Consider the following 15,153-nt stretch of genomic DNA (forward strand, 5'->3'; position numbering starts at 1 on the left):
AAAAAAAAAAAAAAAAAAAAAAAAAGCCAAATCTATGAGTCTGTAGCCCATAAAAAACATCCCCATATTCAACTATGCAGAGACAAGCAAACAGGTATCTCTTTCCATGTGTGAACTTTCCTTCGGTGACATTAGTAATTATTCACACCAACAAATTGCAATGGATTCACAATACTCATTTTGCAGGTGGGTAAGCTAAGAGTCTGCTTGTTATTATTATTATTTTCTTAAAGATAGGTGCTCATGTAGCTCAGGCTGGTTGTAAACCTCAATATATAGTCAAGGGGGCCTACTTTTTTTTTGAGATGGTTTCTCTAGGCTGGCTTTGAACTCTGAGATCCGCCTGCTTAGTCCACTCAAGTGCTGGAATTAAAGACGCGCGACATCACCGACCGGCTTCTACTTAATTTTTAATATTTAGATTTATTTTTACATGTGTGTACGTACGCGCGCACGCGGGGCCATGAATATATGTGTGCCACATGCCCGCAGAAGCCAGAAGAGGACGTTGGATTCCCTAACACTGTAGTTATGGATGGCTGTGAGTCACCTAGTAGATGGTGGGAACTGAACCCGTGTCTTTTGGAGGAGCAGCCAGAGCTCGTAATGACTGAGCCATTCTCTCCAGCTCCGACCTAGAGCCTGGGCGTCTCTGGGGAGTGCATCTGGACCCTCGACCTTCCCTTTTAATCGATCACTCGGCTTCTTGAGGCAGATTCCCTCAAGTACCCAAGTCCTCCGCTCTCCATGTTTTGACCATTTGCTGACAGTTCCAACGACTAACATGCACTATGAACTATAGCCAATAAGGACTCTGTGTGGGCGGGCCCAAGAGGAGGTCTCGCTTCTGATTGGTCAGCGGTACTCAGCAAATGGCGGGGGCGCTGAGGCGGGTACTGAATGCCGGCTGTGCGGCAGGGCCCGGGGAGGATGGCGCTGCCGGGCCGCCATTGCTGCTGCTCGGCGCTCCGCGATCTGCACAGACGTCGCTGCTGTTTGCAGTCGCCCTTGAGGCGGCAGGGGAAGGCCGCGGGCCAGTCCTCTTCCTGACACGAAGGCCCCTTCAGAGCCTGCCGCTCAGTACACCAGCGGCGCGAGACCATTGGCGGCTCCAGGTAAACGGAGGGCTGGACCTGGCGATGCGTCGCCCAATGGCGGGCTAGGTTGCGCATGAGTGACAGTTCGATAGGCAAATGGCAACGTGGATCCTAGATTCACAACTAAATCGTCATAAAGATGTGGAAGTGGTGGGTGGAAGAGGCGGAGGAGGCACGTGGGACGGGACAGTGCGGGTTTAGTTAAGATTAAATGAGAGACGGTCCTGTGGTCGGCGTTGGCGAGCATGGCTGACAAACCAAAACCACCAAAAACAACCAAAAAGACGGGCTGGGACTCACACAATAGAGAACTTAGCTAACATGCGCGAAGCCCTGGGTTCTTTCTATTCTTTTTTGTTTGTTTGTTTTGGTTTGTTTGTTTTTTTTTTTTTTTTTTTTTTTTTTGGTTTTTGAGACAGGGTTTCTCTGTGTAGCCCTGGCTGTGCTGGAACTCACTCTGTAGACCAGGCTGGCCTCGAACTCAGAAATCCACCTGCCTCCCAAGTGCTGGGATTAAAGGCATGCGCCACCACCGCCCTGCTCTTTCTATCCTTTTAACCAGACTTAGTTAATATATGCCTGAGATTCACTTCTCAGGAGGTCAGAAATGTCAGGCCATCCTTGGCTACAAAACGAGTTTGTGATCATCCTGGGTCACATGAGACCCTGTATTAAAAAAATATTTTTTCCTTAAATAATCTTGGGCAATGATAAGTGCTGGAGAAGGGCAGGTGACAAGGGTCTGCTCTGGTGCTTCATCCTGGAACTTTACATATGGACCATGAGAGCCTCAACCCAGAAAGTATAGAAGAAGTGAGGTAGCCATAATAGGGAGTTTTGACCTATATTAAATCCAGCCTTTTCTTATCTTCTAGAAGGTTCTATTCCAGTACCCATCCTCAATTCAAGAGCTTCTTCAGCTGCTAGCCTCTGCCCATGAGGCCCCAGCACCTACCCCATCCCTTCTCCTCCTGGATGGCCTGGAAGAATATCTAGCAGAGGATCCCAGTGCCCAGGAAGCTGCCCACTTGGCTGCATTGCTTCTGGATGCTGCTGCCTACTTTAGCTGTCGTCTTGGAGCCAATGGCAGCTGTGGGCTTGTGGTGGCCCTTGAAACCCAAAAAGAAGCCGACGGCGATGCCCCACATCTGGCATTATTTAAGCGGTATTTTCCTGCACAGTGCCAGCTGCAGCCAGATGCCCTAGGCTTGGGACAGCATTGCTGTCTTCAAGCCAGCCTAGAGTCGGGCAAGCTGAGCCCTAGGACAGAGTGGTCAGTGACTTTCTTACCCAATGGAGAGATGAAGATCACACCATGGCCTGCCCAGGCTTCTACGCTCAGCCCAGATAAAAAAGGTTCAAGTGCTGGAAGCCAGTCCTTATCTTTGGGGAGTGACAACCTCCCTGGTCCTGGGTTTCCCTTGGATGGGATTCCAACTTCAGGGACAAGTGCAGATTCAAAGACCTGAGAAATGTAGGTTTTCTGTCATAAACCAGCATTACTGTTGTTGGGGTTGGCAAGATGGCTCAGGAGGTCAGGGGCCTTGGCAACAAGCATGATAACTTGACTGATTCCCAGGACCCATGTGGTGGAAAGATATAGAACCGACTCCTGCCGTCTCTTCTGACCTCCACGTTTGGGTAGAAGCACACATAGGCCTTCCACACTAGTAATAGATTAATAATGAAACCTTTAAGATAAAGAGGAGCCTTCCTCTGCCCACTCACTGTTGTTGATGAGATTCAGTCATATTTCCTAGTTCAGTTCTTTTTATCTGCTGCGGTTTTTACCCAGACAGGCTAGCTGAACTGATGCTGCCCTTGAACTCCTGATCCTCTAGCCTCATCTCTTGAGGGCGGGGCCTATGGAGTATGCACCTATTCTTGGCTCCTCTTGCACACTCCGTGGGTGCCTGTATGCCAGTTACCTCTGTGTGTTGACTTACATACTATTAGGGGGTCTAGTCATACACATGACCTTGCACATGTGTTCAGTGTGTACAGTTGGGAGTGGATTCACCCCACATAGAGTATGCATATGTTTGGCTTTCTTAGGGACATAATATTTTTAAAGTTATCAAAGTGAAGCTGAGTATGATGGTATGCAAAATGGTAAGGCCAGCTTTGGGAGGTAGAGGTGGGAGATCACAAGTACAAGGCTATCCTTGGCTACATAAGATGTTGGAAGCCATGCTGGCTCACACTAGACCCTGTCTCCAAAAACTAAAATGAGCCAGGTGTGGTGGCACAGGCCTTTAATCCTAGCCCAGAGGCAGGTGGATCTGTATGTATGTGGTTAAGGCCAGCCTGGTCTACGTGCAAGTTCCAGGCCAACCAGGGCTACATAGACCCTGTCTCAAATCAGACAAAAACTAGGGAGCTGGAGAGAGAGCTCAGTGGTTAGGAGTTCTCTCCCTGTGACAGCTTTGGTTCTCCAGATCTGTCTGAGCCATTTCCACTCCCGTGAAAAACCCCTCAACCATATTCCGGAACATAACCCCAGTAAAACTTTGTTGGTTCACCAAATTGGATGTTGGTGGTGTGTGTACTTGGATTTTCTATCTGGGCAAGTGGATGTCTGTTCATGTCCTGCAGGAGATCAGCAGTGGATGAGGCACTAGGTTTTGGAGCAGCGTGTATAGGCAAGTAGTGAAATGTACACTGACCATTATGGCCTGTCTTCATGTTGCCAGGTCCAAAATTTCAGTGCTTGTTTGTTTCCATGGGCTAGGTCCAGGCAAAGATGGGGTCTAAAGGCCACGGCAGAAGGCAGGTAGGTTGTAGCTTAGTAGGCAGAACCCCTGCCTAACATACACGAAACTCAAGTATACTGCCCAGCACCTCCTGAGCTGGCTGCAGTGGAGCATGCCTGGAGTCCCAGCACTTGGGAGGTAGAGACAGGAGCATCAGAGGGTCAAGATCACCTTCAGCTACTGAGTCTCAAACGACTAAACTATGGGCCAGCAAGAGAACTGTGAGGGTTGTGGTGCAGTCTGCAGTCTTTGCAGCAAACCAAAGGCAAGATGGGAGACAGACAGGAGAGACAACAGAAGCACACAGACAGCTAGCCTGGAACAGGAAATAAGGCAGGCAAAGGGGCTCTGCATTGGACAGAATCAATGTCTCTGAATGAGCTGAGGTGTGTATGCACCCACATTCACACAAATAAGACAAAGGCATGGTAGAAAAATCGATACATATATTTCTGTATACAGACAGATAACTCTCCATCGTAACATTGCAAGGCCGTCACTTCCTGGGCAGAGGGCCAAGATCAGCTGTGACTTTAGGTATGGCCTCACCAATGCCAATGCCGTTCAAGGAGTTGTAGGCTGGAGTCCTAGGAGCAGGCTACATAGCTGGGACGCAGAGGCTCTGAATCTGGGACAAGGCTATTCTCATAAGGGTGGGAGTAGGGGCCATCAGATGAGTCCCCATGGACTTCCTGGGAGCCTCCCGAACTATAATCTGTTGAGATGCCAGAATCGGACACCACAAGGTACAGGTACTTCAAATGAGGTGGAGTGGGAGGTAGCTCGGGAGGCAGTGCCCGAGGGCACAGGAGCTGAGAGCTGGGGTCAAGGATGGTGTACTCAAAGCTGGAAGGCAAGGTGCCTTCTGGCCCGGGCTTTGAGGCCAAGTCAGAGGGGCAGGAAGATGTTTCTGAGCCTTCATCCATAGTCACAGGGTCCACACTGTCCCCAGGCCCTGAGAGGTTCTCACTGCATGGGCTCTGGGGCAGCAACCACTCATCCAGTACCAGGTAGGTGTCCTGGGCATGCTCACTGCCCACTGGCTCCAGTAAGGGCCCCTCATCATCTGCCCCTGGATGCCCAGCTTGAGTCATTCCCCAGTGTGGCTCTGAGAGGACCTCTAGGTGGGCAGGCGGGTCCTCAGGGAAGGAGCTGCTCGGGCTCCACCACAGACAACCATCATGCTGCAGCAGCCACAGCTGGAAAGAGAACACCCGCGGCTCAGGCACGGGCTTCTGCGTGTGACTGCAGAAGCCCCAGGAACAGGTCACCTACCTGGAAGTTACCCTTGTGGATGGTGAAGAGGCCCTCAAACTCGCTCTCTGGGCTAGGGATGCCAGGCCAGATCTTCTGCCGCAGGGTCCTGTTGAAATCATTAGAAACAAGTCCATGGACCCATGACACTGAACACTCAACCTGTGCCCTCTCAGCCCTACCACCACAGTGACTCCCAGCATTCCTGCAGGAATGAGCAACAGCCTACGAAGGAGGCATTAGCAAGGCCCTACCAAAGGATAACGTAATTTTGAAGGATGCATAGGAGTTTGGCATATCCTGCCTCACACTCTTCATCATTCCCGTCTGTAGGCTAGGGATGGGATCCCCAGAACCACCAAAATGGCATGAGTGTTTTTCAATGAAGTAAATAAACACAACCATGAAAGGCAAACAGGATGTGTACTTATGGAAAAGCTGGAAGGCCAAAGCTTTGAGTGCACTGGGAATTATAAATTATATCTCAGCTGGTCAGATCATTAAAGCCACTGGCTTAAATCTTTTCCATTAAATTTTCTAGTTGATTTGACAAGGTTGACGTCATTGGGAAATGGAACCCACAAAGGAATGCAGAAAGGAGCCATCGCTACGGTCAAAGGAACTCCAGCCGCTGCCCAAGAGTGCAGTTCAAGAGTGTGTGTGGTCTCACCTGCGTTCTAGCACTGACACTGTTTGTTATTCTGGGCAAGTGCTCACCCCAATCTGAGCTTCGCTTTCTCTAGAGAGGGGGATTCCAGGGGACGACCTAAGTTAGAGCTCAGGTAAGGGGCTCACCGGCGGTGGGCCAGCAGGGCCAGCACAGTCAGCAACAGCGAGATGAGGACCAGAATGAGAGACAGCGTCAAGATGAGTGGGTCCAGGTCTGGGAGGCAAGAAGGTCAGGGAGGTTTGCTCGGTGTTTGGCCCAGCGCCTCCTTCACCCCAGGAACGGGGGCCTCACCGCTAGCGGTCAGTAGCGACGCGGGCTCAGACCAGGCGCTCCAGAATCCGCTGAAGCTCGGCTCAGCCATGCGTGCTCGAACAGCGAAGGTGTAGCGTGTCCCGCCCCGCAGGTTGCTCAGTACACACTCAGTGCGGCCTTCCAGGACCTCCACCTGGGGGCAGGTGGAGCCACGAGACAGCTAACCAACACACCCAGTGAGAGGGGATTTGGGGGCTTGGACGGAGGCATCTAGTCAGCACCCTAATTATGGGAAGGGTACTTGGGGGTGCTCAAGTAACGGTATCAACTGATAAGTCCGGTTCCTGACTCAAAGCCAATCAGAGAGAGGACTCCAAAGTCAGGAACTGGCCGTGGGCCATATACAGGCAGAAGCAGACACCTGACAGAGATCGCCCCCTTGAATTCTGAGAATTTGTACCAGGTTGTGGGAGGGGCTGAGGCTCTGATGGGTTGCCCCAGAGGCATGAGCAAAGTGGGAGTCGGAGACAGTGACCTATCGTGAGCTCCAGTGGTATGAGCCGACGATATGGCTCAGTGGACCCAAGTGGTGGGAATAGAAAGCTCATGAAAGTTGTTCTTTGACCTCTACAAAGTGCACAGTGGCAAGTGTGCACCTCCCCCCCCCCATGCATAAATGTAATTTTTTAAATGTCTAAATGTCAAGCAAAAGGGCAGTTTTAAAATAGCGATGGGATGTTGAGCACTGGGAGAGGCACTTGAGGGAGTGGGACTTTGGGCAGGACACCGGAAGGCTGGGCGGGACTGTGTTCTCTCACCCTTTGTGTGCCCCCGGCCCGGTTGCCTGCGGACACGTCTACCTCGTAGCGGATGTGAGTGGTCATAGGTGCCCCCGGAGGTGGCAGCCAGCGCAGCACCACGTGGCTGCCCTCTTCTGCCCGGCGTGCCAGCAGCCCCGCGGGGGCGTCCAGGAGCACTGCAGAAAGTGAAGTGGATCGTGTAGGCGAGGACTCAGTCTGGTCCCCACCCCAACCGATGTCGCTCCCATCCCCTCTCACCTACCTACTTCATTGATATGGATGATACGGTGGTAGCGAGGAGATCCGGACGCCTCTGTCACCCGCAGTTCCAGCGGCACAAAACTCGACGTGTCCGCGGTCGGCAGTGAGCACCAGAAACGCACAGAGCCTCGAACGGTGGGTGCCTGGTGCAGGCGACAAGACTTTCGTGACTCACCCCTGTGCGATCGGGGGAACGGAGAAGAAAAGGATGAGCAAGTAGGGAGGGCAGGGGGTGACTGGAGGGTTTCGGATTTCTTTAGCCCACATCGTGGGGACCAGGGCTTTTTGATTACCAAGATCAGGTAGTGAGTGCCCTAAAACCACGTAACATCTGAGCCCATTGATGGAGAAGAATTATTCCAGCTCCAGCCACCGGAGGGCGACCTCCGCACCACTGCGCCACCCCCATTCCTGTCTCGGTTCCCGGAGTTTCCCACCCTTAACCTAGTCTCCAGGCCGAGGGAACCATTCCAGGATATGACATCCCGGAAGCTCTGCTGCACCTACCCCTCCGAAGGCCACCCAGTCCTGGGGGACTCACTCGAGCTGGTAAGAGAAGCTGTAGTTGAAGTCCATCGCGGAACTCGCCGCTTCCTCCCAGAAACACACTAAGTCTTCCAAGCGTTGGGTGAAGCACAGAAGTTCTTCGGAGCCCCGGGATGCCAGCAGGGCCGCTAGAAAAGGGGATAGCCATGGCGGGGGGAGGGGGAATCAGGGAAGCCCAGGTCTGCCTTCCACAGTCCCCTTACCCTCCCTCTTGTCGCCTGTGCAGATCCGATAATTTTAATGCCCCGCCCTCTTCTCCAAAAGGGCCTTCGAGGGGTCTTGCAAAAGTGGCGCCTCCAGAACTCCCAAGAGTAGAGACCCCGCCTGCCTTGTTCCACCCCCGTGCGCACGCCCACTCACCCTGCAAGTTGAGCGGTGCTCGCCCCGCCCTGGCGGGTGTGTGTGTGTGTGCGCGCAGAGAACTCGGCCTCCTATCGGTTCCCGCAGGCACCCGGCTGCCCCACGATAGCGCCAACCGTGTCCCCCGCCCCCTTCCTCCTCCTAGCAAGCGGTCCAAAGGATCTAGCACCATCCGCCCGCCAAACTGTGTTTACAGTCTGCAGCGGGTCCTGCTTTACTACTACCTGATCTGTTTCACCGTCTTTGTGAGCTTGATCACCCCCACAAGGAGATCGGACCTAGTACTACCTTACTCCTCCATTTCTACCATACCCCAGACTCCCTCAAAACACAAAACAGAGCTGAATGGGTTGGCTCTTGCAGGTCTACCCAGCAACTGGAGGTGGAGGCAGGAGGATCAGAAATTCAAGCTCAACCTCAATTACATAATGAGTCTGAGGGCAGCTTTGGTACACACTCTGCCTCAAAACCAAAAACAGTACAGGCATAGTGACACAAGCCTTTAATCCTAGCAGTTTCAGGCCATCCTGAATGTCTAGTGCAAATGTCTGTTTCAAACAAACAAACAAACAAACAAAACAATCTTAAGCCTTCAGCTCTGAGCATCATTCCAGGGCTCAGAGGCACCGAGATGCCTCATCAAGTTCAGACACCAGTTTGACCCCTGGACCCCATCTGCAGGTTCAGGGGGGATATTTAGCCCCTGGGACTCAGGCTGGGAATTAAGGCCATAACATTGCCCTTCTGGAACTTAATGAGGAGGTGCCCATGTACAGCTCTTACCTTTGCTCTCAAACTTGGGGTCCAGGAGGCTGGGTGAAGGTGCCCAGGCTGCCCCAGCAAGTAGGAGACAGAGGGGGCCAACCCGAGGCCAGAGGGGCACCCTGAGTTGGTCCATGATGCAGCCCCAGCTTCAGGAAGCTCAGGGCTCCAGCCCCCCTGTTTCGCCCTCCACCTCTCCTTCCCTTTCCTCTTTCCCCTTTCCCCTAGTCCACAGCTGGGTCAGCAGCAGCTGCCGGACACAGCTGACCAGGAGCTTCTAAGTGGCAGCTCCTTCCAGGGGGCGGAGCCAGCTACCAGTCTGGGGACAGATAAGCTATGGGCCTCCAAGGGAACAGGGGGCCTTCTTGGGCACAGCCTCTGCCTAAACTGGTGTAGGGGGTGGAACAGACAGCATGGTTTGTTAATGTGGTCATAGGCAGGTGGCTTACCTCGCTTCACCGCTTCACCGTCTAGTCGGGTGTGTGTGAATCCAGCCTGCTGTGCAGCCCATAGGTCACAGGAGACAGGCTCTCACTCCAGCCACTATCTCTTCCCCAGCTCAGATCAAATTAAGAATCCTAAAGACAAGGAGCTACAGGGTGTGTGAGTGGGATCAGGCCGCGCAGTGTGACAAGCACAGGCTACGGCGTTTCCTGTTTATGAATTACACGGATTTGGGAATATGAAATATCACTTATGATTTTTAAAATTACATTTATTTGTGTGTGCGTGTGTATGGATGCACAAATGCAGCAGGGTGCATGTGGACAGCACAGAAACAACTTCAGGAGTCAGCTCCCTCCTACCATGTGTGTCTGGTATTGAGCTTAGGGCAGAAAAGTCCTTGACTAGCTGAGCCATCTCACCTGAGCCAGCTCATGAGCCCTGACTGTTTTTGAGGCAAGCTGACATCAAACTCCCTGTATAACTAAGGATGATCTTAAACTTCTGGTCCTCCTGCTTCCACTTCCTGGCTGTTGGGACGACAGGTCTGCACCACCTGTGTGGTGCTGGGAGTGGAACCCAGAGCCTCAACCATACTGAGCAAGTGCGCTGCCAGCTCTACAGCCCCAGTATTGTTTTGCTTTCTCCGATGTAGGGTGTCACTAAATAGTCCAGACTGACTTGGAACTGTGGCAATCCTCCAAGCTCCTGAGTGCTGAGATCACAGACCTGTCCTTTCTATATGTATAAGAACAAACAAACAAACAAACAAAGTTGAATGGGGTGTAGTGGTACAGCACTTGCCTGGCAGGTGGAAAACCCTGGGTTTATTCCCAGAACTATCAAAATAGGTGGATGCATACATACATACATACATACATACATACATGGGTAGATACATGGATACATACATACATACATGAATAGACACATATGGATATATACAAACACACAAAGATATATGTATGGATATGTTTATATATAGATACACATATGGACAGATAGGTAGACAGATAAATAGATGACTACATAAATGCATACATACATATATGGGAAGATACATGCATGGATATATACATACATGAATTGGCACATATATGGATATATATATATACACACACATACACACAAAGATATGTTAATATATGCATAGATGCATAGATACACACATGGACAGATAGGTAGGCAGATAGATGAATACATATATATATGTATATATATATATATATATATATATATATATATACACATACACACAAACATATATATGGTACATATATGATACAGTGGTTTAAATGAGAATGGCTTCTATAGGCTCATATATTTGAATATTTGGTTCCCAGTTGGTGGATTGGACTGGAGAAATGAGTTAGTGGTTAAGAGCATTAACTGCTCTTCCAAAGGTCCTGAGTTCAATTCCCAGCAACCGCATGGTGGCTCACAACCATATGTAATGGGATCTGATGTCCTCTTCTGGTGTGTCTGAAGACAGCCACAGTATACTCATATAAATAAAATAAATCTTTAAAAGAAGAAGAAGGAGGAGGAGGAGGAGGAGGAGGAGAAAAAAAGAAGAAGAAGGAGGAGGAGGAGGAGGAGAAGAAGAAGAAGAAGAAGAAAAGAAGAAGAAGAAGAAGAAGAAGAACAAGAACAAGAACAAGAACAAGAACAAGAACAAGAACAGAACAAGAAGAAATACAGCCCTAAGAGCAGGAAAGATGGCTCAGAGGTAAAGAGCAGTAGCTATTCTTCCAGAGGACCTGAGTTCAATTCCCAGAACCACAACTGTCTGTAACTCAAGTTTCAGGGGATCTGACACCCTCACACAGACATACATGCAGGCATAACACCAATGTACACAAAATAAAAATACATAATTTTTTAAAAACGCTGCGGCCTTATTGGATGAGGTGTGTCATTGGGAGGTCAGCTTTGAGGTTTTGAAAGCCATTGACATGCACAGTCTCCCTTGTGCTAAGCCTAGGGATCAGATGTAAGCTCTCGGCTACTGCTCCAGCACCATGCTTCCCACCATGATAATAGGATCAACCTCCGCAAGTCTCCAATTAAGTGCTTTGTTTATGAGTTTCCTTGATTGTAGGGTCTCTTCACAGCAATAGATCAGTAACTAAGACCCATGTATAGATATATGCATGGATACATACATACATAATACATACACACATCATACATACACACACACATACGTCATACATATACACATACATCATACACACATGCATACATATATACATACATGGATAGAGAGCCAGGGAGATGACTCAGGGGCAGCTGATCTCCAAGCTGGTTGACCTGAGGCACACATAAAACACTGGAAAAACACAAACATATATATGGTACATATATGATACAGTGGTTTAAATGAGAATGGCTTCTATAGGCTCATATATTTGAATATTTGGTTCCCAGTTGGTGGATTGGACTGGAGAAATGAGTTAGTGGTTAAGAGCATTAACTGCTCTTCCAAAGGTCCTGAGTTCAATTCCCAGCAACCGCATGGTGGCTCACAACCTTATGTAATGGGATCTGATGTCCTCTTCTGGTGTGTCTGAAGACAGCCACAGTATACTCATATAAATAAAATAAATCTTTAAAAGAAGAAGTAGGAGGAGTGGCACACATAAAACACATAAAATATAAAACACACAAAACACATAAAACATAAAACAACAGCAACAAAGGCAGAGGTCAGTGTGACTCTCTTCAGAAACCCGTATGGTGGAAGGACAAACTCATGCTGCAGCCAGGCAGTGGTGGAGCACACCTTTAATCCCAGAACTTGGGAGGCAGAGGCAGGTGGATTTCTGAGTTTGAGGCCAGCCTGGTCTACAGAGTGAGTTCCAGGACAGCCAGGGCTACACAGAGAAACCCTGTCTTGAAAAAACAAAACAAATGAACCAAAAGAAAAAAAAAAAAAAAAAAAAAAAAAAAAAACCTCACTCCACAAGTTGTCCTCTAACTTCCACATGTGCATACGACATACGTGCCCACACATACAAACACGGGTACTCATACACACAATTTTTATTAAAAAAGACAGTACGCTGGGCGGTGGTGGTGCACACCTTTAATCCCAGTGCTTGGGAGGCAGAGGCAGGCAGATTTCTGAGTTTGAAGCTAACCTGGTCTACAGAGTGAGTTCCAGGACAGCCATGAATACACAAAGAAACCCTGTCTCCAAAGACAAAAACGAACAAAAGCAAAACCTTCTCATTAAATATTAACAACATGGGGTTGGGCCAACAAAAGGGTTCAGCAGGGACAGGCTCTTGCAGCCCAGCCTGACGATCTGAGTTCTATTCCTAGGACCCACATGATGGAAGGAGCAAGTGAATTCTTTTTTTTTTTTTTAATTTTTATTTTAGATATTTTCATTTACATGCGAATTTCTCTAGCAAGTGAATTCTTTAAAGTGGTCCTCTGACTTCCATGTGTCCTGTCATGGCATACACTTTCTCCTTCCCCCCATTTAGTAATATATAAGATTAGAAAATGTTAAAAAGCATGGTGCGTCCTGAAATGGGCCCTTCTGTATCTGCCATTAAGACTATGTACAGAACAACAGATATGGCTTTTATCCTCATTCACCATAATTCTCTCTTCCTTCTCACAGCTCTCAAATTTACCTTGAAAGCATGTTCCCTCTAAGACTCTGCCCTCAGATCTGAAGTTTCTCTGCTAGTTCCAGAGATGGCGGTAGAACCTGGATCTGGCCAATTAGTTGGAAGTCACTGGTGCAGGCATGACCATGGAGGTCATGGCAGGACCCAATGGAGCCTGCACTGTTAGCTGGGGCAAACAGGAGCCAGGGCACCATGTCCTGCTGTGTGTGGAGCCTGTGAGATGTAAGGCTGCCCCTGCTGCCCTGTGGGGAGTGAACCTTTGAAGCCTGCAGAAGGTGCATGTGCTGTAACCCCAGACGAGAGATGGAGCGGGGGGGGGCACCCTACCATACACAGCGGGTTTGGGGCTACTTTGGCCAGAATGAGATTTTTACTAAATGTAGGCAGCCGCTTGGACAGTGGCGACAGTCGGGTGCATGCTAATGAGGCGATTGCCAGGGGACCAATCCAGGAGGGCCACGAGAGCTCGGGCTTGGGTATATAAGCAGTGTTCGTTGGGCAGCTGGGGCCATTCCACAAAAGCAAGAAACCTGAAAGCTGTAACACCAAGAAACCTAAAAGAGCTGTAACAAAAAGGAATTCCTGAGTAAACCGCGTGAGAAGGAGCCTCGGTGTTCTGTCGTCATTGCTGCTGGTCAGCGAAGCGCGGGACAACTAAAAACAACAACAAAAGCAAACAAATAGGAAACAGTAGCTGAGGAGAAGGCTCAGGAGATAAAATGGTTGCTGGGCAAGCATGAGGACCAGAGTTCAAATCCCTAGCACCCCTGGAAAAAGCAGGGTGAGGAGTTCCTGCATGAAACCTCATTGCAGCGAGTTGGAGACACGGGTCCCTGAAGCCCACTGTGAACGTGAGTGCCAGGCTCAGTGAGAGACCCTGTCTCAAAAATAAGGTGGCACACACACACACACACACACACACACTCATAATTATGATAGACACAAACAAATCAAGATACCTTTAATTCCAGCACTTGGGAGGCAGAGCAGGTAGGTCTCTGTGAGTTCAGGGCCAGCCTGGTCTACTGAGTGACTTCCAGGACAGCCAGGGCTACACACAGAGAAACCTTATCTCAAACAAAGCAAAACAGAGTAGCCCTTGGAATTGGCCAACTTGGCCAAGAATTAGCCATGTGACCATACTCAGTACAGAAGAGTTAGGCAACGCGACTTTTTCCTTTTTATGGTAGCTCAGTGGTAGGGCACTCACCTGCCATGCACAAAGCCCTGTGTCTGATCCCTAACGTAGGGAATGTGTTCATGTTGTTTTGACCCATGGTCTCTTGTGGAACTTAGGCTGGTCTTGAATCCGCCATGCTTCAGCTCTAGCCTCCTGAGCACTTTCAGAGCCCTGGCTGTCCTCTGTAGACCAGGCTGGCCTCGAACTCAGAAATCTGCCTGCCTCTGCCTCCCAAGTGCTAGTGGACTTTCCAGTACAGGAGATTATCAGTTTCTTTTTGGTACGTGCCTATTCCAATAGGATTTGAGCATGTGCTTGTGTATGCATTGTGTGCAGTGCACGTCTGTGCATACTCTTGCATACTCACATGGAGGCTCGAGGTTGACAGAAGCTGCCTCTCCTTGTCCATCTTAGTTTTACAGATATTTACTGCTAGTTTATGTGTATAGATAAGATGTGCTGGGTGCTCATGTCTTGGTGCACACATGTAGGGCAGAGGACACTTTCATGAAGTCAGTTTTCTCCTTCCACCTTTACATAGATCCTGGGAATTGCCTGGCAAGCCCCACTGAGCCAGCTTGATGGCTCTTCAACATTATCTTTTGAGAGACGGGGCCTCACTCAGAACTTCCTGGCTAGTGACCCCCTGGGATCTGTCTCTCCACCTCCTAGAGTTGGGATGATAGATGTACCCCACTATTATATGGGTGCCAGGATCTGAATTGAGGTTCTCATGCTTGTGTAGCAAATACTCTTCCCACTGAGCCACTGTGCAGGCCCCTTGAGACAGAAGGAACTCGGTGAGACACAGAACCCATCAGAGTTCAGTCCGAAACCACAGCACAGAAGTCAGCATGCTGCTGCTCCAGCTACTGTTTTAAGACTGCCTCTGACCCTCTGATACCTGTGGCTCCATTTGTCTATGTTTCCGCCCCCCATCCCAAAGACAGGAGTAGTAGCCCAGGCTGCACTGGAACTCACACTACAGCTGAAAATGACCTTGAACTCAAGATGCTCCTGCCTCCACCTCACCAGTGCTGGGGTGACCGACGTGCACCACCACACCCAGTTTCTCACTGTCTGAATTTGCAAGGGATGGATAACCTTTTCCCTCTTCCCATTTCTCCACA

The 15,153-nt window shown here is 49.6% G+C and overlaps 2 protein-coding genes across 4 annotated transcripts; one reads left to right on the plus strand and one right to left on the minus strand.

The window, feature by feature from the left end:
• Positions 1 to 65: 65 nt before the first annotated feature.
• On the plus strand, positions 66 to 3,623 carry Swsap1 (SWIM-type zinc finger 7 associated protein 1). Its single transcript, XM_031344691.1, has 2 exons — positions 66 to 1,115; positions 1,973 to 3,623. Exons 1-2 carry the CDS (start codon positions 873 to 875, stop codon positions 2,564 to 2,566), a joined length of 837 nt encoding a protein of 278 aa, XP_031200551.1. The 5' UTR covers positions 66 to 872; the 3' UTR covers positions 2,567 to 3,623.
• A 653-nt stretch (positions 3,624 to 4,276) lies between these two features.
• Epor (erythropoietin receptor) lies at positions 4,277 to 9,699 on the minus strand. Of its 3 annotated transcripts, none has more exons than XM_031344689.1 (8): positions 9,205 to 9,699; positions 7,629 to 7,761; positions 7,089 to 7,264; positions 6,845 to 7,002; positions 6,066 to 6,219; positions 5,900 to 5,987; positions 5,126 to 5,213; positions 4,277 to 5,049 (listed from the first exon to the last, which is right to left on the minus strand). In XM_031344689.1, exons 2-8 carry the CDS (start codon positions 7,661 to 7,663, stop codon positions 4,438 to 4,440), a joined length of 1,311 nt encoding a protein of 436 aa, XP_031200549.1. In that variant the 5' UTR covers positions 7,664 to 7,761; positions 9,205 to 9,699; the 3' UTR covers positions 4,277 to 4,437. The 3 variants fall into 3 exon arrangements, with proteins under 3 accessions (XP_031200549.1, XP_031200548.1, XP_031200550.1); XM_031344688.1 differs by lacking the exon at positions 9,205 to 9,699 and adding an exon at positions 8,777 to 9,054; XM_031344690.1 differs by lacking the exon at positions 9,205 to 9,699 and adding an exon at positions 7,837 to 7,906.
• Between the last annotated feature and the right edge of the window lie 5,454 nt (positions 9,700 to 15,153).

This window comes from Mastomys coucha, unplaced genomic scaffold, assembly GCF_008632895.1.
Source record: "Mastomys coucha isolate ucsf_1 unplaced genomic scaffold, UCSF_Mcou_1 pScaffold23, whole genome shotgun sequence".
NCBI classification, from domain to species: domain Eukaryota; kingdom Metazoa; phylum Chordata; class Mammalia; order Rodentia; family Muridae; genus Mastomys; species Mastomys coucha.

What these genes read in the sequence shown, in the direction of transcription:
- Swsap1 (XM_031344691.1), top strand. Translation starts at nt 873, where the DNA reads ATGGCGGGGGCGCTGAGGCGGGTACTGAATGCCGGCTGTGCGGCAGGG. An exon ending in GAGACCATTGGCGGCTCCAG is followed by an intron (nt 1,116 to 1,972) that starts GTAAACGGAGGG and finishes CTTATCTTCTAG; the next exon opens with AAGGTTCTATTCCAGTACCC.
- Epor (XM_031344688.1), bottom strand. Translation starts at nt 8,891, where the DNA reads ATGGACCAACTCAGGGTGCCCCTCTGGCCTCGGGTTGGCCCCCTCTGT. An exon ending in AGCTTCTCTTACCAGCTCGA is followed by an intron (nt 7,265 to 7,628) that starts GTGAGTCCCCCA and finishes CCGATCGCACAG; the next exon opens with GGGTGAGTCACGAAAGTCTT. An exon ending in GCCCTGCTGGCCCACCGCCG is followed by an intron (nt 5,214 to 5,899) that starts GTGAGCCCCTTA and finishes TGATTTCAACAG; the next exon opens with GACCCTGCGGCAGAAGATCT.